Source organism: Vespa velutina, chromosome 15 (genome assembly GCF_912470025.1).
Source record: "Vespa velutina chromosome 15, iVesVel2.1, whole genome shotgun sequence".
Taxonomy (NCBI): domain Eukaryota; kingdom Metazoa; phylum Arthropoda; class Insecta; order Hymenoptera; family Vespidae; genus Vespa; species Vespa velutina.
In genome coordinates, this window is record NC_062202.1 from 430,985 (window position 1) to 454,896 (window position 23,912).

The 23,912-nt window shown below is 30.0% G+C and overlaps 3 protein-coding genes and 1 long non-coding RNA gene across 13 annotated transcripts in view; 2 read left to right on the forward strand and 2 right to left on the reverse strand.

Annotated features, from left to right (window-relative positions):
- The window catches only part of LOC124954340, a 31,669-nt gene extending 15,745 nt beyond the window's left edge, over positions 1-15,924 (forward strand). For 5 of the 6 annotated variants that reach the window (XM_047507138.1, XM_047507136.1, XM_047507137.1 and 2 more), the window contains 6 exons: positions 132-229; positions 393-602; positions 6,489-6,608; positions 8,021-8,301; positions 8,895-9,020; positions 9,261-15,924. In XM_047507138.1, the coding sequence (XP_047363094.1) occupies positions 132-229; positions 393-602; positions 6,489-6,608; positions 8,021-8,301; positions 8,895-9,020; positions 9,261-9,489 (1,064 nt within the window). In that variant the 3' untranslated portion in view covers positions 9,490-15,924. The other variant, XM_047507139.1, reaches the window with a different exon arrangement.
- A 522-nt stretch (positions 15,925-16,446) lies between these two features.
- LOC124954346 lies at positions 16,447-17,642 on the reverse strand. The gene is made up of 2 exons (XM_047507149.1): positions 17,170-17,642; positions 16,447-17,080 (listed from the first exon to the last, which is right to left on the reverse strand). The coding sequence occupies exons 1-2, from the start codon at positions 17,536-17,538 to the stop codon at positions 16,670-16,672; spliced, it is 780 nt and encodes a 259-aa protein (XP_047363105.1). The 5' UTR covers positions 17,539-17,642; the 3' UTR covers positions 16,447-16,669.
- An 80-nt stretch (positions 17,643-17,722) lies between these two features.
- On the forward strand, positions 17,723-23,768 carry LOC124954339 (carnitine O-acetyltransferase-like). 5 transcript variants are annotated; one of them, XM_047507131.1, is made up of 14 exons: positions 17,855-18,518; positions 18,587-18,717; positions 18,836-18,971; positions 19,050-19,222; positions 19,311-19,464; positions 19,547-19,712; positions 19,887-20,074; positions 20,224-20,324; positions 20,450-20,575; positions 20,845-21,181; positions 21,389-21,526; positions 21,607-22,370; positions 22,446-22,711; positions 22,821-23,100. In XM_047507131.1, the coding sequence occupies exons 1-12, from the start codon at positions 18,492-18,494 to the stop codon at positions 21,802-21,804; spliced, it is 1,875 nt and encodes a 624-aa protein (XP_047363087.1). In that variant the 5' UTR covers positions 17,855-18,491; the 3' UTR covers positions 21,805-22,370; positions 22,446-22,711; positions 22,821-23,100. The 5 variants fall into 5 exon arrangements, with proteins under 5 accessions (XP_047363089.1, XP_047363087.1, XP_047363086.1 ...); XM_047507130.1 differs by lacking the exon at positions 22,821-23,100 and adding an exon at positions 23,630-23,768 and having other exon boundaries at positions 21,607-22,711; XM_047507129.1 differs by having other exon boundaries at positions 21,607-22,711.
- On the reverse strand, positions 21,153-22,790 carry LOC124954350. The gene is made up of 3 exons (XR_007102521.1): positions 22,319-22,790; positions 22,088-22,220; positions 21,153-21,724 (listed from the first exon to the last, which is right to left on the reverse strand). It is a non-coding gene; the product is annotated as an uncharacterized LOC124954350 (long non-coding RNA).
- Positions 23,769-23,912: the final 144 nt, after the last annotated feature.

Sequence of the window (23,912 nt, forward strand, 5' to 3'; positions counted from 1 at the left end):
GGGATATCGCAATTATAATCAATGCATGAGACTATCGCGTAAAATATATTCATACATTCAAATGTGGATTCATTCTAATAGAACACCCTATATATATATATACACACACGTGTATTTATTTCTTTTTTTAGAACCTCCGCGGTCCTTTCCCCAGCAGGATGCAGCAGTAACAAATGGACCACTTCCTCCGTCTCCGCCGTCTTCTCAGCAGCCGCAACCTTACATACAAGTATGAAACGGGGCTAGGGCTGGGGTTGGGTCGAAGCTGATTTGGGGGATGGGGATGGGGGTTAGGGAGGGCTAATAAAGACAGAAAGAAAACGAATGATCTTTTAAAGGTATCTTTTTTCGTTATCCGAGGTTACTCGAGTAAAAAAGCTTTCTTATTCCAGATACGAGGCGTCGAAGTTGGTATAGTTATACTGGTGCTGATAGTCTGGGCCGGTGCTATAGCTCTCTTCTTTAATCGTTGGGGTAAAATTCGCATGTTGTTGCCGTATCAACCGGATTACAAGGAACAATTGAAAGTTCCTGGTACCGGCGTTTGTACGGCGACCAATACGGCGTATCCTCAACATTCGACTCAGCACACGTGTTCCCAGGTAACGCATGATCAAATTTTATATTTACATTTATTATATCTATTGATCCTTATATTTTTTTTTTATATATATAGTTTCCTCTTTCTATAATTTTCATCGATATTCGTGTCTAATGATTATGAAAGTTGCCCGACTATGTTTCATCGTTCATGAAAATTCTCATCTTAAATGCGATGAGTGTTTGATTATGTTTGAACTTATGTTGGGTTATTCTAAGAACATCCAATTTCATTAGGAATAATTTTTTATCCTTCATTTTTTGTTTTCGAAATAACTATAGCTAACGATTAGATATTAAGATATTATTTCATTTAAATAAAAAAATAATCATAAAGAATTTTAAACACATGTACGCCAAGCTATATTTACATAATAATCGGCTCATTTATTCATCTATCGATAGATCGAATAAGTCGACGAATCGGATATTTATTGGTCTTTCCTCATATTCACACGTTACTCGATTCGATCAATCGAAATTTTATCGATGATTAAAATCGTCTTAAAAAAACTAGCAAATTACAATATAATACAATTTCCGATAAATTTGACTATAATCACCAAGTATAAAATATACTTTTCTTCGATATATATATATATATATATATATATATATATATATATATATATATATATGTATATATACACACATATATATTATACCTTTGCGATGAAATAATAAAAAACGAGTAATAAAGCTTTAATCTCTAATCAATAAATTGTTATTTTATATGGACGTTATGTCTCTTTTCTCAATACTCAATGGCATAGTATTACGCATGCAATTAAATGATGTAAAAGTTCCCGAAGAATAGGAAGCTCGTCAGATTAACGTGAAATAATACCATCGTGAAAATGTTACCGTCCACGTTTTACGTGTTTTCTCTCGTGGTAATTGTAATGGACGTTCTATAGAATTTGTTTTTACCCCCTTTTTTTTCTTTCTTTTTACCTTTTTTTTCCTTTCTTTTCCTTTTTTCTACTTTTTCTTTCTTTTTTAATCCAAATGCATTTTCATTGAAATCCGTTAGGAAATTACGTGAAAAACGAAAGTGTCATTATCGTATTAGATATTTTTGTTTTTATCGAAAATAGAAAAAAAAATGTTTGTTAAAATCATCAGTTCTTGGTAGAAATATATTTGATATCATTATACTTATAGGGTTGTATCGATATATTAAATTAAGTCGACTCGATACAGTAGTTATCTTTCAACGAAATTTCATGATACTCTGGCTAAATACCTACGTAATCAATGATAACCTGGTTTCTTATTCTGATAGGGAATATAATGAATTATTCAGCGACCTCAATTGCACAATACCCAGAAGCGTATAAAACTTTGAAGGGACTGTCAACTCGGTCGAGAAGAATAAAAATAGATGACGAATAGATCGTTGACACACAAAGTATTAAATAATAACGATATCGTACCAATCATCGTAGATTTCCAAAAAATTTCTTTCTTCTTCTTTCGATTATTATTCACATATAGTTTCTCAATAGAATTCAAATACATAGATTAGGAACGATAATGATTTTTTTTTCGAAACTCTCTAACTGATTTTTCGGTATTATTCACAGATCCAATAAAGAAAAAACCCATAATAAGAAAAGATGAAAGGAAAGAGAAGTTATTTAGATTCGAGTCATTATATCTCTATCAATTTCTTGCTGTTCATCTTGACTGAATTACGGATTATATTTCTTTTCCCCTCCTCTCTCTCTATCTCTCTCTCTCTCTCTCTCTCTCCCTCTCTTCCTCTCTCTCTCTCTTTCTCTCTTTCTCTCTCTCTCTCTTATCTTTATTATCTTTCACCGATCATTACGAATGAGAATTGCTTGAGGCAGTCAATAACGATTTATTCGTTAATTACTGAAAATAACGTTGAAGCAGCTTTTGCATGTGCTTCCAAATTAGTATTAGAGAGTTAAAAGGACTTTATATTATAAAAGACGTATACTAAACGAAGATACTCTCTTTTGCGTGCCCGAAAGCGATGCACGCTATACCTCCCTGATTATATTCCCATAAATTTGCATATCCTTCTCTCTTTCTCATTCTCTCTCTCTTTCTCTCTCTCTCTCTCTCTCTCTCTCTTTCTCTCTCTTTCTCTCTCTCTCTTTCTTCCTCCCTCATGCATATTCCGGTTTAGTACAAAACTTATAGAGAAGATAGAAGGAGCGAGTGGCGGGGTAATTATTTTAATCCTAATGCGTTTGAACTTAAGGCTAAGGATGCGTCGTTTCCATTTTTTTTCTTTCTTTTTTTACTTATAACCATTATCGCATAATATAAAGTATCAAACTTCTAAACTAATGTAATACCAATGCATATTTCGAACTAATGCATATACATGTATAATATATTAATTAAGTTTTCCAAATGTTTGTTCGCATTTTGCAATTGTTTAACTTTTTATTTTGAACGGAGAAACGAACTTTTTAATCGACAAGTATATGTGATAATCAAATGCGTCATTTTTTGTAATTACCTGACGACAATATGATAACTTTTTTTAAAAATGTCATCCTTTTTTTTTTATAATAAAAAAAAATTACTTATTACTTTGTACTTTAAAGCACATCGTATTTACATTAATTTATATTACATTATATAGCTGTACGCTAATTTCTTTATTTTTATTCCAAATTAAAAAACAAAAAAATAATATTTTGTCCGTTCTAAAAAAAGTTACTCAATTTTGAAAAAGTCGTCAAATATTAATCCAATTCACCTATTATCTTGAATTCGTTATATTACAATACATATCAATCATTATTTTTCTATTTATTCCTGAAACTTGTCTTAACTCGAAAAAGAAATAGACAAAGAAAATAATAAAGTAAAGAATAAATGAACAAACAAATAAAAAAACGAACAAATAATTGCCAGAAAAATTAATAAGGCAACGATTAATAATAGAATCTAATCTCTGTCTGTTTCCTCTCGTCGAACTCGAACTTCTTCTTTTGGATACGGTATCTCGATATCATCGACCGTTCTTCGACGTTTCGCACGCCACGCAATGTACAATTTTCAACGGACAATTTTTCTTCGAAACATACGTACTTACGACGACGACGAGGACAAGTATTCTTTATTATACCAACTTGTTAACGAAATGACCAACTCACATAAACGCAAACACTAATACACATACATGATCACAAATTTACACGCGTACAATAAAACGGAACGCAACGCAACGCAACGCAACGCAACGCAACACAACGCAACGCAACGCAATGCAACGCAACGCAACGCAACGCAACGTAAACGATACGAAAACGATCAAGATAATGACGACGTTGTCGGACATGATGATGCAGTGCGGGGGTGGAAGCTGCTGCGTCTTGGAACAGTGCTTTCAGTATCCTAGAAGAACAAGAGAACCTCGGGACTGTGGATGCCAATTTGCTCTTCTCCATAGAGCGGATATCTCTGCCTGACCATCGGTACTTGTACAAAAAAAGAAAAAGAAAAAGAAAAGAAAAAACAAACAAACAAAGAACAGATCTTTCATTATCTTGTTTTCGTTTTTTCTCTCTCTCTCTCTCTCTCTCTCTCTCTCTCTCTCTCTCTCTCTCTCTCTCTCTCTCTCTCTCTCTCTCTCTCTCTCTCTCTCTCTCTCTCTCTCTCTCTCTCTCGTTCTCTCTATCTCTCTTTTCCTATTGTTTTATTATTAGGACCCAATTGCAAACAAGCACAGAATATTTTGCTTCTTTTTTTCTGTTTTTTTTTTTTTCTTTTCTTTTAATCTCTATTTCTATTTCTATTTATCTATGTTCGTCGTTTGTCTCTTCTCGTCTTTCATGTATTTTTTTGTAGTTTATTCATAATCGTGTTTTGCGATATATTCTCCTTTAAAATATTTCCAATTTTCCTTTCGACCCTATTTTCTTTCCTTGTTTCTCATCATTCTCTTTTTCCTTTTCTATTTCTCTCTCTCTCTCTCTCCCTCCCTCTCTCTCTCCCCCTCTCTCTCTATCTCTATCTATTTCTCTATTTTTCTTTTTCTTTTTACTTTTCAGCAAAACCCCCGATTGCTTCTACTTTCTCACGAAAAGATAAAAGTGCCTACTAATTGTGTGCGTCCTTTGCCTCTTGCCGTTTTTCTCTTTCTTTTTCCTCTTTCTCTCTCTCTCTCTCTTTCTCTCTCTCTCTCTCTCTCTCTTTCTCTCTCTCTCTCTCTCTCTCTCTTTCTCTCTCTTTTTCTCTCTCAGACTCTCTTTCTACTTGCCAATTAATAATCGGTACAACGACGGGGATAAGGGAAAAAAGCAAAAGGGAAAAAAAAGAAAGAAGATAAATGTAGGATAGAAAAGAAGACATGGAAATTGGTGAAAAATTCGCGAGAGTTTAGCTAGCTAGAAATTTTTCTTTGACGTTACGTATTTCGTTCCATTTAATTAACTATTGTTGGCGTTGCGTAAAAGGAGGATCGATATTCCATTTAATCCTTTATAAAGCAACGTCATTTTCAATTTGCGCACACATATACATTTGTATCTTTCTATTTTCTAATTTTTTTTTTCTTTTTTTTTTTTATTTCATCCTTTCTCCATACTAATTTATTTTTATGCGACATTCCTTTGTAATCAAAGAGTTTGTTTGTTCATGACAATATGCATTTCCTATTTCCCAAAGTATATAGTACATATTATTTAAATATTCTTCTTTCTTTTTTTTCTCCTTTTTTCTTTAATGATTAATAAAAGTTTCTACGTAACTGACATTACGATATTTCCGCGTGTTAAATCGAAATTAAATCGAGCGCTGATAATGCACTTGAAAGATAATTAATTGTTACGTTTATATATTTATAATTATTTAAGTTATTCATTCATTTATTTATTTATTTAATTAAATATTCACTTTCTTTCTAGAAAGTCGAAACGCGGAAGGAATCGACTTGAATTAAACTAGACTCGAAGAGTTTACATATTTTATTCTTTTCGAGTTCGTTATCGAAGATAATCTCTTCTATTTTTGATTTTCATATTTCTTGATGAATGGCAAGCACAAGTAGACTATCATTTAGGATATCACAACCAGCACTTATCTCGTTATCAAAATCACGAAGCTCATTCGCGGAAGACGTTTTACTTCGTTAAACGACTTTTGGTAAATGCATGCCCATGAAATATCTACCTTTAAATTACGATGGAACGAAGCCAAAACGGAATTATTCGAAAGTATTCGTTGACGGTACACGTTCGAATAAATTTACATGATGAATAGAAGAAGATAACAGTGACCGCGCGCTCGTTTTCAGAACGTTTGATATAATTATATGTTTAGATATTATATATCGTTCATGCTACATAAAAAAAGAAGAGAAAATAGAAAACTATAAAAAAAAGAAAAAATATGACAATTCTATGCCCGCCTGAATTCGCTTCGGCCGATAACACCATCTTCAGTGACGTCACGCTAAATTTCATCAATGAAATTCGTGCACGCTACATTTAAATGATCGCACAGCGAGAAGTATATGTACTTATATACTTAGAAACGTCCGAGTATTTCGATGTACATTTGATGACGTCACGCTTCAGAGCACACACATACACACAGAGAGCGACAGACACACACTCTCTCTCATATTATATGTATACACTGAACGCACAAATTTTTATGTTGCGTCGTTCGATTTTCCTTCGTATTTCTATATATAAACGAACCAAACGTATACGTGTATATGTGTACTGGGCGGGAGGGGGAGAAAGGGAGAGGTTTGTTAATAAACAAGCAAACAAGCAAACAAACAAACAAACAAACAAGGAAACAAGCAAACATGGAAACGTTTTGTTCGTTATATTCAATCAATACGTATGATGATCCCGTTTGAGCTATTTCTAATCCAATTGATGAAATTGCAGCATCAGCACTGGTCGAGTCATCACGTGGACTCTTTGGACAGTGGCAGTGGTTTAGGTTGGCCAAGACCGACAAGGCCACGTGTCAATAGTGCCATCGATGTCGCTGGCTTCCTTTCACAGGTTAGTAATCGTATAAAAACAATTGATCTAATGATTTTCGACTGGATCTCGATTACTTGAGAATTAATCCTTTCAGAGCTAACACTTTATACCACGTCAACTTTTTATTACTTTTATTACATATACTATAGTACTAATATGTTCTGATATTTTCTTTAAATGTATGAAAATAATGTGTAAATATATATATATAGATAGATAGATATATAGACATAAGTAAAAGTATTTAATTCACTCTATTTTTCGTATGGATCAATCCTCTTCTATAAGATAATTTCTATGTAACGTACTTTCATTCGAGATTTCGCATATGTAGGTACATAGATGCATGTAAGTACAACATATTACCTGATAACTCTAAATGTTTATGTAATTTATACTCTTAGAAATTTAGGACGATATCGCTTATCGATTGGTGGTTTAGAGGTATTAAAAATTCGAGGTCAATCTCGAATAATTGCAACTCGTATTTATTATTAATCTAATTATACAAAACAAACTTTTTTTTCCTTTCAATTTGCAAACATGATTTTCATTTCTTCGTACTTCATACTATAGAGATCGATAAATATACATATACGTATAATATATCATATATACGAATAATATGTATATACTTGTAAATATTTCAATGTCTTGATTTATTTTCTACTTTTTTTTTCTTTTTCTTTATTTTTATTATTATCATTATAAGAGATTAGAATCATTCTCATCGATAACGCAAATGGATTCGATGAAATCGTGTCGCGAAATTTCGAAAAGCGTTACCGCAAAGTGTTTGCAAAGTGACGACTGTGTTTTCTAGTGCGACATTTATTTAAATAAATGATAGATACGAAGGAGACCGCCGCGTAAAAGGAACACCTCAAAGTCGAACGTCAAAGTTCAAGGTAGTCGCTATTGAGGTAAAGTTCGTCGCGTCTAATCGATACTTTGTCGACTTACTTTGTAAAAGTAAAAAAGAAAAAAAAAAAAAAGAAAAGTAAAGAAAAGAAAAAAGAAAAAAAAACAAAGCTCGATTAGGCGAGATGAGCAAGCACCGACATACTTTAATCAAACGAAACGTCCTATTTCTTGATTTTTTTCTGTCGATGTACGAAAAATCGATTTCTTCTTCTTAAAAAAAAATTACTTGTAATATCTACTAATTAGTGTGCTAATACTAGAACATAATTATTATATTTAGTTATATTAGGGATACTTATATCGGTATACTGATAAAAAATAAATTTGATCGATACTTTATAGAGGAGTATATAAACCTTTCGCGGAGGCAGTATTATAATTCTTTTTTTTTTTTCTTTTTTCTTTTGAAACTGCAAGGATTAAAATTCTTAAAGAAAATTTATGAAACATCTTTTGACGATGAAATGACCATTGATATTTTTGCTTCCTCTTTTTATTTTGATAAGGAATTCCTCCGACGACATGGGTCCACGTCAAAGTTATGTCGAAAGGTTCGCAGTGCGGATAATTTGCCATTGGCCTCGGCGAATCGCCAAACTCATCAACGAAGAAGTTCAAGAAGCGAGGGAAACGAAGGAGATCGAGAATCTTTTTTGAAACCTAGTCAAGAAGATCAAGAAAGATATGAAACTACGAGCCCAAAAAGACAAGGCAGTCCTGAAAGTGGTTCCAAAGATCTCACTGAGACATCTTTGCTGGACTCGAATTATCAGCAACCATCGTCAAGGTAAAACATTTCATATTCATTTTTATTATTTTATTTTCTATTTCAAGTGTCGTTAACGATCGATGCAGAAATTCTTATAAACATTTTATTTAAAGCTCAATAAATGCTTTCTCATGCAATTGGTATTTATGTATATATATATTTTCTTTTGTTGTTGTTATTTTCTTTTTTCTGCATAAAAAATATCTTAAATATTGTACGATAAATTCTAATCGATTTCCGATAAATTCAATATTTTTTCTTTCCAATTTCCAAAGTTATTAACGATTCGTCTATAAGAGATGTGTGTGTGATATTTAGTTTAGATTTCAATCAACGCGTTCGATGTTTTCTTTTTATATTAAAAAAAGAAAAATATTACGTGATATTATAATTCTAATCGAATACCGACAGATTCAATATTCTCACGAAAAGAGTTTGATAGAAAAATTGTTCGTTGGCGAGAATTGGGAAATGAATTTCTTTATCATAATTTATCATTTGTATTTCCATTTTATTCAAAGTTAGCAATCGTATACGAACACTTTTGATACCAACTTAGTGTAGATTTCCGTAGATGAGAAAAAAATGAAAAATAAAAATATGCTTTTAAGGGACTCGCCGGTACCACCTACGACGACGACATCATTGGTAGCGAAACGATTCAGTGGTTGGCGCGTACCAGGAAGTCATGAATACGTCAAATGTCCTATTCAACAGCCAGTCTCGATGGACGAACGGTAATAAAGGAATTTTTCTAACGAAACGATAAATCAATAAGAAAACTAAAGATATTCGTAAACCGAAAACTAACTTTAATTCGTTTCTTTTTAAAGTCAGATGTAGAGATTGAATTTCTATAAAAAAAAAAAAAGGGCTCAATTTGTAGTTTTCACCTTGCAAAAATTCATATTGATCGGATTTTTGAGGAATAAAAAAGCAAAAAAGAAAGGAAAAAAAAAAAGAAATATAAATCGCAGATGTTATCGACGATCATGCGAGCCAGAGAGCGGTCTTTTGTCGAGGCATCATCATCATCGGCATCACCATCATCATCGTCTCGATGGCGAACACTATTCGAAGAGTTACGATTATGCCAGACGTACTCCAGAATCTAGCATAGATGTGAAACACTTTGGACTGCCGATTTTGAGCGTGAGCGAACCCAGCCCACCGGATGAGGATGGTCGAGTCGATGATTATTTGTAGGACTTGCTTGCCGAGGATTTCCTCAAGGAACTCCTCGTATGATACCACCATCTCTTTCTCTCTCTCTCTTTCTCTCTCTCTCTCTCTGTCTCTCTCTCTCTCTCTCTCTCTCTCTCTCTCTCTCTCTCTCTCTCTCTCTCTCTCTCTCTCTCTCTTTCTCTGTCTCTCTCTCTCTTTCTATATACCTTAAATGAGCAACATGTTATTACATGAGTAGCCACAAATATAATATCGTTTGAAATGATACACGGCTATAAGTAAATATGTACCGATGTGAATATAATTTCACATGGTATAATGAAAAAAATGAGAGGTTATAAAATTAGAAAAAAAAAAATATCGCAACTAATTCGATTATATTGCATGAAATAAAAAACTTTAGGGATGGAAATATTTATAACAATTATTTCGAAATAATCTACGATCTAAATGAGAATATCAAATAACAAGGTTGCTCCTCGTCTCTATATTATATGTATATTTCTCTTGATTTCTTCATTACTTGAAACACGATCGTGTTTTTCAAGATCAAGTTTATCGTTCTCCCTTCGAAGATAAAAAAAGAATCGATTTTTCTCAAAAAATGATAAATAAGTGTACGATCGATTCATCTTGATTAGTATTTCAAGAATCTTAGGTCGATCTATTTGATGAACCGTTCGTGTATGTTTGAGGTACTATAAATAATTAGGACAAATATTTAAGACAAACTTGGCACCGTGTTTTCGTCATCGTGGAACAAACATGAAAGAATACTTATACATATATATATATGACATCATTTTAATATATATATATGTATTATTACATACAAATTAATATATAATTATAAAACTTCAAAAAAAAAGCCAAAATAGTACTTCTCATAATTCATTCGAATTCAATTAAAAAATAATTTTGTCCACGAGGACAAAACATCATAGCTGTTTTTTGATTAAAAAAAAAAAAAGTAGAATCGCACGACAACGACGACGAACGAAACGTTTATGAGCGTCCAATCGCATCACTTTCGTTCGAAGATAAAAAAATGGATTTTATTCTTCAGAAATAAAGGAAAAAAAAAAAAAAAAAGGAAAAATGAGGGAAGAGAGACTCATTTTCGCGAGATGATAATTAAGGGACCATGATCGGTCGAATCGAAATGTACACATATTAACTTATAGACGTATTATACTACTATTAAAGTAGATATCACTTTGAGATATGATATCGAGGTAAAGAAGAACAAAGAAACATAAGACATATAAAAGAGAAATATAAAGGAATGTTAATATGTAAGGAAACATACATAATACGTATATACATATGTACAAGATGATGAATCGTGAAACGTGAATATCTTAACTTATTTTATTATTAATTTAATATATTTTTGCATCTGCATTGAGAAAAATCAAAATATGAGAGAGGGAGATGAGGATATATAAAACATTTATTTTAATTAACTTCTTCATAAATCTTTGAGAAATTTATTTAAATAATTTCATAATTTCTCCCGCTCTTCCTTTCTCAATAAAATTTTTTAATTATTTTATTTGAAAACAAATGAGTCATGAAAATTTATTTAAATACTTTCCTATCTCGGCGCTTAAAGCACGTTGTCTCGGTAATTTAATATAACAAATTAATTTTCAAGAATAAAATCTCGATCGATCGATTATCGATCAAATGCTGACGTGACACGACTCATCCGTTTGTTTGTATACATATGTATACGGCAAGTATCCTTGTATGTGTGTGTATATATATATATATATATATATATATATATATATATATATGCGTACGATCTTGCAAAATAACGAGAAGCGTGTGCTAAAAGCTTCGTCGCGACGTGTCCTTGAATTTCTTGATTGCAAATCGATCGCAACGACTTATCAGAATTCGTTATTACGTTGGAACGATGCGAGGATACTATCGAACGCTACGGTATGTGTATGTGTGTGTGTGTGTATGTATGTGTATGCACGCTTGAATATGTATGCGTGGTGTATATTTGTGTCCTACGTACGCGCGTACTCATATTCGTTTCATTGCAATGAAATAAGCCAACGCAAAAAAAAGAAAAAAGAAAAAAAGAAGAGATAATTGATTTCCTTTTCAGTGAATAACAAAGAGCTGCCTCGGCACAATTCACATAGACATTTTTTATATTAAAAAATTATATCTTAATATTTGCAAGAGGACGTTTATCCTCGACGAAAAAAGGATCTAATCGCTTTTCTATCGTGCCCTTGAAACATTTCTTATTCGATTTAAAAAAATTACATTTTTAATTAATTTAATTGTTGACATAGATATATATCAATAATATATATTTAATTTACAATTTGACCTTTTTGTTCAAGAATCAAGCTGATAAAAGAAAAGGATAAAATTTTGTAGAAACTTTCTGACAAAAAAACGTATCGTAATTATAACTGTCTCTCCAATTAAGCGATACGCAAGAACGATAAAGAAAAAATGAAAAAAGGCGGGAAAGTATGTACACGTATCGATTTCTTTGTAAAAAAAGAAAAATATCCGCAAGTGTGTTTCATTGTTTAAACGAGTCAATTACGTCCATATCCTTTGCATAGAACGTAGCATTAGGGTTATTGTAGGTAACATTTCTAATCGTAGCTCTCTCTCTCTTTCTCTCTCTCTCTCTCTCTCTCTCTCTCTCTCTCTCTCTCTCTCTCTCTCTCTCTCTATATATATATATATATATATATATATATATATATATATTTGTGTGTGTGTGTGTGTGTGTGTACGTACATTAGTAAATTAAATTAAATAAGAAAAATGGTCATAACTTTCCTAGCTTCTCGAAAGGATATCGAAAGTTTCTTCAAAATTGTTCTCTCATTTCTATTTATTAAAAAATCAGTGATTAAATATTTCAATTAGTTATAAATTTGAAATATAAGTAAATACGTGGGGACCAATGAAGAAAATGATTGAACGTCCATTACTAACATCGATATTAACTTGTAATAAAAAGTGAAACATAAAAAAAACAAAACACGAAAGAATAGGTCCCCTTTTTATGGATCCTTTTCAACGAAGCCCGCGAAATAAAAAACGAATTTTAATGTTAATTATCCTAAATCATTCTTTCTAATAATATTAACCGAAAGAGAAAACAGAATTAAACTCTGTTTAAGAACGATTGGCAAACATTTCGTTGTTTCGAGAGAATTCGATCGATTTCGAATAATAATAATAATAATAATAATAATAATAATAATAGTAATAATAATAATAATAATAATGATAATAATAATAATATCACGAGCTTTTCGCTTGATCCTAATTGTTACACGTACGCACGTATTTGTGTAAATATCATCTCGATGTAAGAAACATTATTTTTATAAACGATTTAACTAGAGGGAGTTTCAATCGAGCAGGCAAATTTATTAAACAAGGACAGTGATTCTCAACGCGTTATTTATTCTGGCATTTCGTTGCTCTAGTAACTAGTTGATATATATCGAGTATCATATTCTCTTTCATGTGTATTGTATTACCCATGTCTCCGATACGATATTGTATAACATTTATAAAGATAAATCGATAGTGTAACCTTAACTCGAACCATCTAGAATTCTCGTACACGTTATTCTCGTTATTTCGCTCATTGATCAATTATAATGTGTAGATAGATTTAAGACGATTCGAACGTTCCTTCGGACCATCGATGTAACTCATTGTCAACGACCAAATTAGAATATTTTCTTCTATTTTTCTTTCTCTCTATTTCTCTCCTTCAATGACACAGTTACCTCATACAACTTCCTTTACTACATGTACAGGGTAATTCGCTAATGTTTACGAAAAATTTCAATTGTGTCGTGAAAAGATATTCTTCTTAATTTTACTTTTATCGAATTGTACGAACAAAGTTGAGAATCATCGGTAACTTTTCATTCATTCGGTTTCATTGATGAAAAAATCTCGATTGAAAATAATATATGTGTACTTCGTACGATCTTCAATAATCGATATCCAATGATCATATTCCCAGCTGATAGGTTATGTTGAGACTTATTGTCTGCTCCATTCATATAATTTCATTCATAAAAATTCCTTAAAAATCTCAATTTAAAATAATATGTTTATTTTTGTACGATCTTCGATAATCGATATCGATCGATGATAGGTTATGTTCGCCTCATGGATGCATATATAGAATCTTTGATGTAGTATAAAGTATATAAGTTGAAAACATATTTCTACATAACTTTTGACGAATTACCCTGTACGTATACATAAACACATGCATACATATATCATACATACATACATATATATATATATATATATATATATATATATATATATATATATATGTATGTATGTATGATGTATGATATGTGCAAGCTATTAACAAAATGTATGTACACAGCCAGAACCAGCGGTGCATAACCGCCTTAGATGTAATTTAAAAACGCGCTTAGCTGCAAATAGTTTACGAGTAAATTTAAACGTAAATCGTATAATTGTATGCACGTATGTGTGTGTATGAATGACTGTGTGATAAGCGATTAAGCAACGACATCGAGAAAGGGGTTATCGTTTTCAAAAGTATTATTTATAATATATCTTAAATAACAAATTTTTAATTATTTCTTACACTTATTTAAAAATTCGTTGATTTTGAGTAAGTAAAGATAAACGAATATCAACGTTATTATTTAAAAATCAAAGTTACTAAACTATCAAAAATCAAAGATGTTATTATTATTGGATATTATCTTATTTATCGTTATTATTTCATTATCCTTTAAAACATACGGACGAAATGTGAAATGTGCATGTAATATTTCGAAAAAGATTTTTGTGCAACGAAATTAGTCATTTAGGAAATTGAAAAGTTGCTTCATTGAAGATATTGGCATTTACATTGTCTTACCTAAAGTTTATTATAAATAAGCAGTATGAAAAATATTCGTTTCGATGCAATATATATTTACCGACCATGGATTAAGATCATTAAAGAAAGAAAAAGTAACAAAAGAAAGGTAATAGAAAACAGAATTATAGCTTTAAGCAATGAGACCAAAATAAGTAATGATGAATCCTTATTCTCTTATATGGAAAGGCAATCTTAAGACAGTCGATTTAAGAGCGATTTTACAAAAAAAAAAAAGAAAAAGAAAAGAAATAATAATAATAACAACTAATTTTATAATATTATTTTTGTCTCCTGTATATAAATAAGTAAGTGTCACTAACTCAGAATTATTATAATAATACTGATCTATAAAATATATTGATGCTATATCATCCAGTCAATTTAATCGATCGTTGATTATTACTTATTAAGTTGCTTATTACATATAAGTTTTTAGATTGTGTTATCTCAACAGATGAAATTTAATTGACATTATTGGTAAGTATGATTATTATATAAATTTCATTGAATCGACCTTAACTTTAATAGTGTACACTCTAAAAATTAATGTCATTGTTATTTCATTAAGCATAATTCCTAAAAAATTAAAATTATCCAAAGTAATTAAACGTTGGTTTGCTTTTTCTTATATTTTTCATATATTTTTTTTTGTTTCGAACATTAGGTATACAGTTATTAGCAGATTATTGATGCTTTTTACAACAGAGATTATTGTGAGAAATTACATTAATTTATGTATTAATTACATTAATACATGAGATTAAGACTAATTGAAATTTTTTTAAGTTAATTGTTAAGTTTGTACCAGTTCATGATTTTGTACATATATTAAATTAACATGTTGAGAAAAAACGTCACATATAATATGTGACAAACAACATGTAATTTATTTTGTCCCATTTCACACACTGTTCTTTGTAATGTATCATATAAATCTGGACAAAGTGTATCTCCTTTTCATCATATGTATGTACACTAACACACACGCGCGCGCGCACACATACACATATGTATACACATATATATGTATATATATATATGATTTATTATTTATTTTTTTATTAGCATAATATTGCATTAGAACTCTTTTGACTGAGTCTGTTTACAGTCTCTATATCTGACCAAAGACATACACATATGCAAATTCACACAATACAGAGATCAAATATGTAAAAACGAGTATTGCTGTTAATACAGACAAAAAAAATCATATCATATAAATATCTACAAAATCACGTACTTCTTATGTATACTTAATTGTACCGAATTAAAACTAATTTTATCAACAATATTGCTATTGATACAAGTAAAGTAAATTTTCCTGTTAGAGATACATACATGTAATAATTCCTATTTCTTTAAATATATAAAGAACAAAATCTATTTAAGTTACATTCATCATTTAGAGGGATGAAAACATTATTTCATAAGGTATATCATTAAATATTATTAAGAGTTAATGAACATTAAAATTAACTGTAGTCGATGTACAGATAATCGCATGCTACAATAAAGTTTCTTTACTACATTGATATTACTCTTAATTATACAGACTCTGTGAATCTTCAAAGATTTCTTCGTTATGTATTAAGAGTAAAAAAGAATTCAGTTTTATTTAAGTTATCTAACTGAGTGTTAAATCTCAGGACATGTCTTAATTACTTAATCTATGGACAAGAAGTTGGTGTTCAATGTTTACCTAATTGTAATTCAAACACGCTTTGCTCTCTGTGTACATTAGAATTGCACATATAAATCATTTTCAGTAAATATTATACATTTCTTCACAGCCTTCTTACGAAAGTTCAATGTGAAAGATAATTTTATACTGCACTTCTTGTACATATCCAATCCACATAGATTAAAATTCTACTTTTACAAAAAAGATCTGCACTTAAAAAATAGCTCTATTTACACTAATCATATACTTATATATCACCTTGCTAATCTCATTAATATATGTATGTATGTATGTATGTATGTATGTATGTATGTATGTAGGTATGTATGTATGTATGTATGTATGTATGTATGTATGTATGTATGTATGTATGTATGTATGCATGTTGTATGTATGGATGTATGCATGTATGTGTGTATATGTACGTATGTATATATCTTAAATTATACATGATGCGTGCAAAATTTTATATACATTAATCAAATGTATATACATACAATTAAAGATTGCATTGTCGTATCTATGAATCGTCTTTGAAGAAATTTTGCTCTTTCCTTATTACGTATGATTTATATGTATGTAACATTGATCAATTGCTATATGTTTTGTTTAATTTCTTTACTCGCCACATGATTATTATCATTACTATTATTGCACAAACTTTCATTATTCGAAGTAGAATCCAATTTAGTATCTTCCAATTGATTATCCGATATATTTGTAACTTTCAAAGAGTTATCGCTTATTTTTAAATCAGTATTTATAGACTGATCTTGAGATTCTGCATTGTGTTGGTTATTCTGAAAGTATGTATCAACCAAAGACACGCTTTTGCTAATCTCTTTGGAATAAGGAATACTGGAGCGTCCATTTAAAGCGTCAACTTTATCAGACGACGTAGAGTCATCCATTTTTTGCATTAATTCAGCCCATGGATCTTCTAAGATAGACTTAATGTCAATATATCTTGATATGTCAATTTGCCTATGACTATCCTTTTGCATACTCTATATAACACATATAATAATTGAAGAAATTAGTTTGAATCTTACAGGAATCAAAATTACAAAATATATCATGTAGAATATTTATATACCTTATTTTGTCCATGAAATTGCATACCAGTGTGCTTATAAGGAGAGTAGGAATTATTGAAATGCAGTTTTGTGTTCGCAAAGTGGTTTCCTCTATAATCATTAAACAACCAACTACCTGAATTGCGGTGATTTCGACCAATCCCAGAACCATATCTGTTACCACTGTGTCTCCTTTGATCCGGCGTACTAGTGTTCAAGGGAATGAAGTCGTTATCGCCACGATTCAGTTCTACACCATTGTAAGAATAACACCCACGCTTGTAAGCAACAAAACTACAATTTGTCCTTCTCGTATCAACATAAGACTTCCACTCGTGATTATTCTGACTTCTACTACTGCCCGGCATACTTAACGGTGATTTTCTCATTATTTAATTTACACTACACTTTTCCTTTGCAAAATCAACGGATGTTTTTATAACCCAAGCGTCAACCAACAACGAGTGAGTGATATCAAACGACGCCATGTAAGCTTGTGTTCCATAGAATAAAAAAAATAAGATACATCGTTAGGTATAACCGGAAGTATCTTCATCTCTATACTATATACAACTATGAATAATAGTTTGAAGAAAATATAATTAAAATAACATATAAATTAATATTATATATATATTATTTCCAAAAAACGTGAAAAATTGTTTTACTTTTTATTGACAAATCCAAAAGTGGTTGATGTATCTAAAATGTTCAGAGTCAATGATCGTAGGATACAAAATGGCGTCGTTCGGTGATTATTGTATCAATGTACCTTTCGTCATTGTAGCTTTTACATTGTATTTTTTAGGGATATGATATATTTCGATAATTAATTATTAATTATTAATTATTAATTATTAAACGTTAATTATTATACTTTCTAGGACAAATTAGTCGAAAATTTGAACTACGTTTATGATTATCGTTCTCTGATTTCTGATTGGTTGGCGTACATAGACACAAGCGAATCATAATTTGATTTTTTGATCTTGCATATCAATTGCATGTAATTTCTCGACTTTTGCATTCTAATAAAAAACTTGTAATAAAAAATGCCAAGATATATATGTATATGTATAGATATATATAAAAATACATGATCGATTATAGTACAAATATTATATCTGATGTTAAATAATCAGGCAATGCGAACACGCTTTTATCTATAGAAAACTCTCTGACATTTATTCATTATTTTCGTTTTGTTTTTTTTTTTTTAAATTCCCTATCCTTCCCCTGAATATCATCTAACATTTGCCTATAGCATCGTTTAAAGTCATCTATATTTTAAATCTTTGATATTTGATACATCTTTACGAAATAGAATATTATAAAATCAAAAATGCAAAAAGTAATTTCTTCCACGTTTGTAAGTATTTTACTTGATAATGTAACATATGAAATATATCGTATATGTGATTTGAATTTTAATTAAAGGTACATGGCAGGATACGTAATAGTATTTCAATGATGTTACGTGCACAATTAACAACATTGAAATTAAATAAGCAAGAACTTCCTAAACTACCAGTTCCAGATTTAAAGAAAACTGCGGAAAGATATTTGAGGTATATAATTCGCGATATTCTTTATTATTATTATTATTATTATTATTATTTTAACATGAATGATAATAAGTGTGAATGCTCGAGGAAATGTATTTTAAATGTAAAGATATTATTTCAGATCTGTAGAGCCATTATTGAATGAAAATGAATATTGTAATACAAAAAGAATTGTGGAGGAATTTATTTCTGAAAATGGTCCTGGACCTTTGTTACAATCAAAATTATTACAAAAATATGATAATACCGACAATTGGGTAAAAAAATAGGGGATTTCTTGAACTCTATTGTAAAACTAATCTAATTATTTTGAAGATCTTTTTATCTATCTACAGCTGGAGGAATGGTGGATAAAGTCTGCATATTTGAGTTATAGAGCTCCTCTTGTCATGCATTCTAATCCTGCTACCGTTGGTGCGCCCTTAAAATTTTGTCATAAAGAAGATATCTATACAATCGCGGCACATCTTATTAAAGCGACTTGTGATTATAATGATATGTTGAAAAGGTAAATTCTATGTAAGATATATTTATTTTTAATAGATAAAAAAAGATGAACGTAGAAAATTAGTCAGAAATTATATAATTCTGCTTAGCGGTAAAATAGAACAAGAAATGATTAAAAATGAACCGTTAGATATGCAACAATATGGAATGATTCTTGGAACGCATCGTCGACCTGCTCCAGAATGTGATCAATTATTACACACCGATGATGCAAAACACGTTATAATAATCAGTAATAATAATGTAAGATATATTCAACATGTTTATATTATATGCAATATTTCTTATATATTAATATTGGTATCTAGTCTTTTTATTTTCATAGTTTTTTAAACTTGACGTTATTAAAAATTCTTGTATTTTAAATGAAACTCAAATTGCTGGTACAATTAAAGATATTGTCAGTCGTTCCCAGACGAAAGGAAAGCCCGTAGGCATTTTAACAGGAAATGACAGGGATACATGGGCAAAATATCACTGTATACTTAGAGGTATTTACGAACTTTTGAATTATAATTACGTTATGTTAGTCTTTTCTTTTTTCTCATGTTTGATATTTATGAATATCTTACGAAATAAGTTTTTTTCTTTTTTTCCAAATATAACCTTCAAAATATAGTATATGTGCACGTACTTTAGTATTTATTTAATATTATCATTTTTAGAACAAGGAAATAATGAAAAAATAATAAAAGATATTGAGCAATCAATGTTCATATTATGTCTAGATAAAGAAATGCCTAAAGAAGCATTTGAGAACAAAAATAATGCCTCTGTTAGAGCTCTACAATCCTTAACCGGTTATAACAGTGATTTAAATGCAGGGAATAGGTGGCATGATAAGACTATACAGGTAATGTTAAACATTAACAAGATTTAAATATCAATTATTATAATAATCCAAGATAGAAAAGTAATTATAATCTTTCACCAGAATATTGTAGATTTTGCTTATATATTGAAACTTTGATAAAATTAATTTACAAAAATTGTATTTAACAGTTCATACTTTCTACTGATGGTTTTTTCGGATTGGAAATGGAGCATACTCCATGCGAAGGTGTCCCTGTTGGTGTATTATACGATCACGTTACAAAATACATGTAAATATAATGTAATGATATAACATGAAAGCACATTTATAAATCACCACAATGTGAGACTAGATTGTCTCTTAATAAATATTTATCGATATTTGTACAATTTTTATCTTTGTTTTTTCTTTTAGCGTATCAAAACTAAATGATGTAAAATGTGACAAATTTGATAACTTTCCAAGGGCAGAATGTTTAAAATTTGAAACCAATGACGAAATAGACTGTGCTATTCAAAATGCTACCTGTGTTGTAGATAAGTATGTTGCATTTTTTATATATACGAAACATACGTGCTTTCAATGCGTTCGCTGCAAATGATGCCAATTGGTAAAATTTTTTATGTTGTCTGTGTTACGCAGTATGGCTTTATCAACTATACCAAGTATATTAAACAAAAAATATAAATTACACTTAGAGGTTTTTTCTTTCTTTGTTTTTTTTTTTTTTTCCTTTTTTTCCTTTTTTCTTAAAGGCTTGCAACGAATGCGTTAATTTGGATAATATATGAAAATATTCTTATTTGCAGTATCTCACAAAATGCTAATATGGATTGTTTTACATTTAATGAATTTGGAAGAAATGAGATAATAAAATATAAGCTATCTCCTGATAGCTTCATTCAAATTGCCATGCAAGTTTCTTATTATAAACTTCACAAAAAGGTACCATGTCATTATGAAAGTGCTGGATTAAGAAGATTTAGAAAAGCAAGAACAGAATGTATCAGATCGACGAGCACTGAATCTATATCATTTGCAAAAGCCATGAGTAATGATGAATGTACAGACGAAAAACAATTGAAAGAAATGATGTTTAAAGCCATAAATAGGCATAAAGAAAGTGCATCCGAGGTCTGTATTCTTGTATGTATTTATTATTACGTTTTTAAGATTTCCTTTATAACATTTCAGAGAACTAAAGTTACTAACTTATGTATAAAACTTTATCAAGTATATTAGGTGTTAAAGTGTATTAGATGAACATAACGATTAGTGAAAAATTATTTCAAAGTAGTCAATGCGACAATAAAGTCTTTTATATAAAAATATAAAATTTATTTTTCTCTTCAGGCTACATTAGGACAAGGTGTCGATAAGCACTTGTATGGTTTAAAAATGATAGCTTCTACAGAATCAATGTGTCTTCCAGAATTGTATAAGGATGTTGCATATATTAAAAGTACATATTATAATATAACATCGAGTCAAGTAAGAATACAGTTCTTATTTCTTAATAAGTATTTTTACAATTGTACACAATAGTCCTGATATAATTCTTTAATCAACAGGTGCCTCATAAAACGATGTCATTTATGTGCTATGGTCCGGTTGTACCAGACGGTTATGGTTGTTGTTATAATCCTCGAGAGAACGATATTCTTTTTGGCTGCTCTTCCTTTAAGTCTTCTAAAGAAACAGACGCAACAAGATTTGCCATCGCTTTAAAGGAAGCTTTGTGTCGAATGAGAAATTTATGTAATGTTTAATTGATTATATGAATATATAATAAATTCACTCTCCTCCCCCTCCCTCTCCTCCCCCTCCTTCTCTCCACATAATGACTATATGTCTAGAGAAAAAAGAAGAAAAGAAAGAAAAGGTTTTTTGAGTGACTTATTGAACTGACATAAAACTTTCACCTTTCTATAATTTTTCCATATATTTTTTTTATTTTTAATAATAGACATATAACGTAAAAATTTGATTGTAGAATCAAGTAACAACTAGTTGACTATCCTTAATACTCTCATCATATATATATATACACACCTGTTATATTGGGTTGGAAACTAAGTGATTGCGGATTTTATCGATAAATGGACTTTACACTTTCCGTAATCACTTAATTGTCAACACAATAGTATTATAAAGTAATACGTATGATATAAAAAAAATCGTCCATCTGTAGGGAAAATTGAAAAAATTTGTATATGTGTACATATTTTCGTCTGTTCGACCGAACGAATTTGAAAAAGAATGTAACGTAAACGTATAACGTACAACCGGTAGAAAAATGAATTATCCGAATAGATTTGTCTTCCTATTTATTCCGGTATGGAAAGGTGTAATCTTTCATGAAATAAAAGAATTTGTGATGTCAATATAATCATAATTCCACGTATTTTAGAATAGGTCATAATGAAACTGTTCCCACCATTTTGTTGAATTTCTCCTTCCATATGTATTCCTTAAAAGGAATTATTACGTCAGCACGGTACTTGTATATATAAGATAGATATTTGGAGATCAAGCGAAAGTAACCAACAAATCAGTGAATAATACATAAGTGAGAAAGAAGATGGAGTGGAAAATTCTTTAGCAACAAATATCGAGAAGTGTTGGTTTTTGTGTTCGATAATGTTTTTGAGTCTTATCCTTGATGTTGTTATGACGGTATATATATATATATATATACATATACACATATATTTATTTTTTTGAAAATATTTTGTGTTTTCATAGGATATAAAATAATAATAATATTTTATTTGTGTTTATATAGATATTTTAAAAATTGATTGAGAAATTCGGAATCGTTAGACTTGTTACTTAGTAATTGTCTTCTGAGGAATACCCTATTTATGACGATTTATAGCAATTACTTTTCTGTTATTTTCTGATGAATTTGAAGAACACAGCAAATTTTCATTATATGATTTAAGAAGAAAATTTGTTTAATTCCTCCTTCTTATTAACTGACAAAAACACTTTGGAAATTTTGAAGAAAAACTCTTTTTATTCCTTAAGTTAGATAATATTTTAACATTTATTTTTATTCAATAAACATGGCTAAAACACCAATAATGATTTTACAAGAGTTAGGAGTAAAAGAAGGTTTTTTACCGACTTATATTTCAACTTATTCACAAACTAGTAAAAATGTAAATATATTTATGTTTGAAGTGAAATATAAAGATTTATCAGCAGTTGGACAAGCTTTGAACAAAAAAGAAGCAAAACAAAACGCAGCTCAAAATATGTTAACGTTATTAAGAGAATCAAAGAGTACTCCTATAATAAGGCCAGTATTGCCATTAAAAAATATTAATACTGGTACGTCAGTTTTGCCAAGTCCACCTTTATTAAATCAAGCATTGTTGTTGGAAGATCATAAAAATTATATTGGCTCTTTACAAGTATGACTCATTTAAATTATTATTTAATATTTTTTCTTTAATCTTATGAACAATACAGTATATTTTCATCATCGTTCTCTTTTCGCTTTACCAAGCATGTGTAACTTTATTCCTTTGTAAATACTTTTCATTTGTAATATGATATGAAATGAAAAAAATTGTTTTGGTTTTTTAGGAATTCTGTATAGAAAATAAATTAATACAGCCCGAGTATGAAATTAGTCAAACAACTGGACTAGCGCATGAAAAGAATTTTACGATGTCCTGTAAAATAGGGGCGATAACCGAAGAAGCAGTAGGAACTACAAAAAAGCAAGCCAAACAATTAGTTGCAAAAAAAATGTTACAACGTCTTCACAATTCTAATGCATTGATTATACCTAAAAGTCAGTGCGAATCAAAAATGAATGATGGTTCTGAAATGTGTGACGATAATATGTCCAAAGAAGCAAAAACAA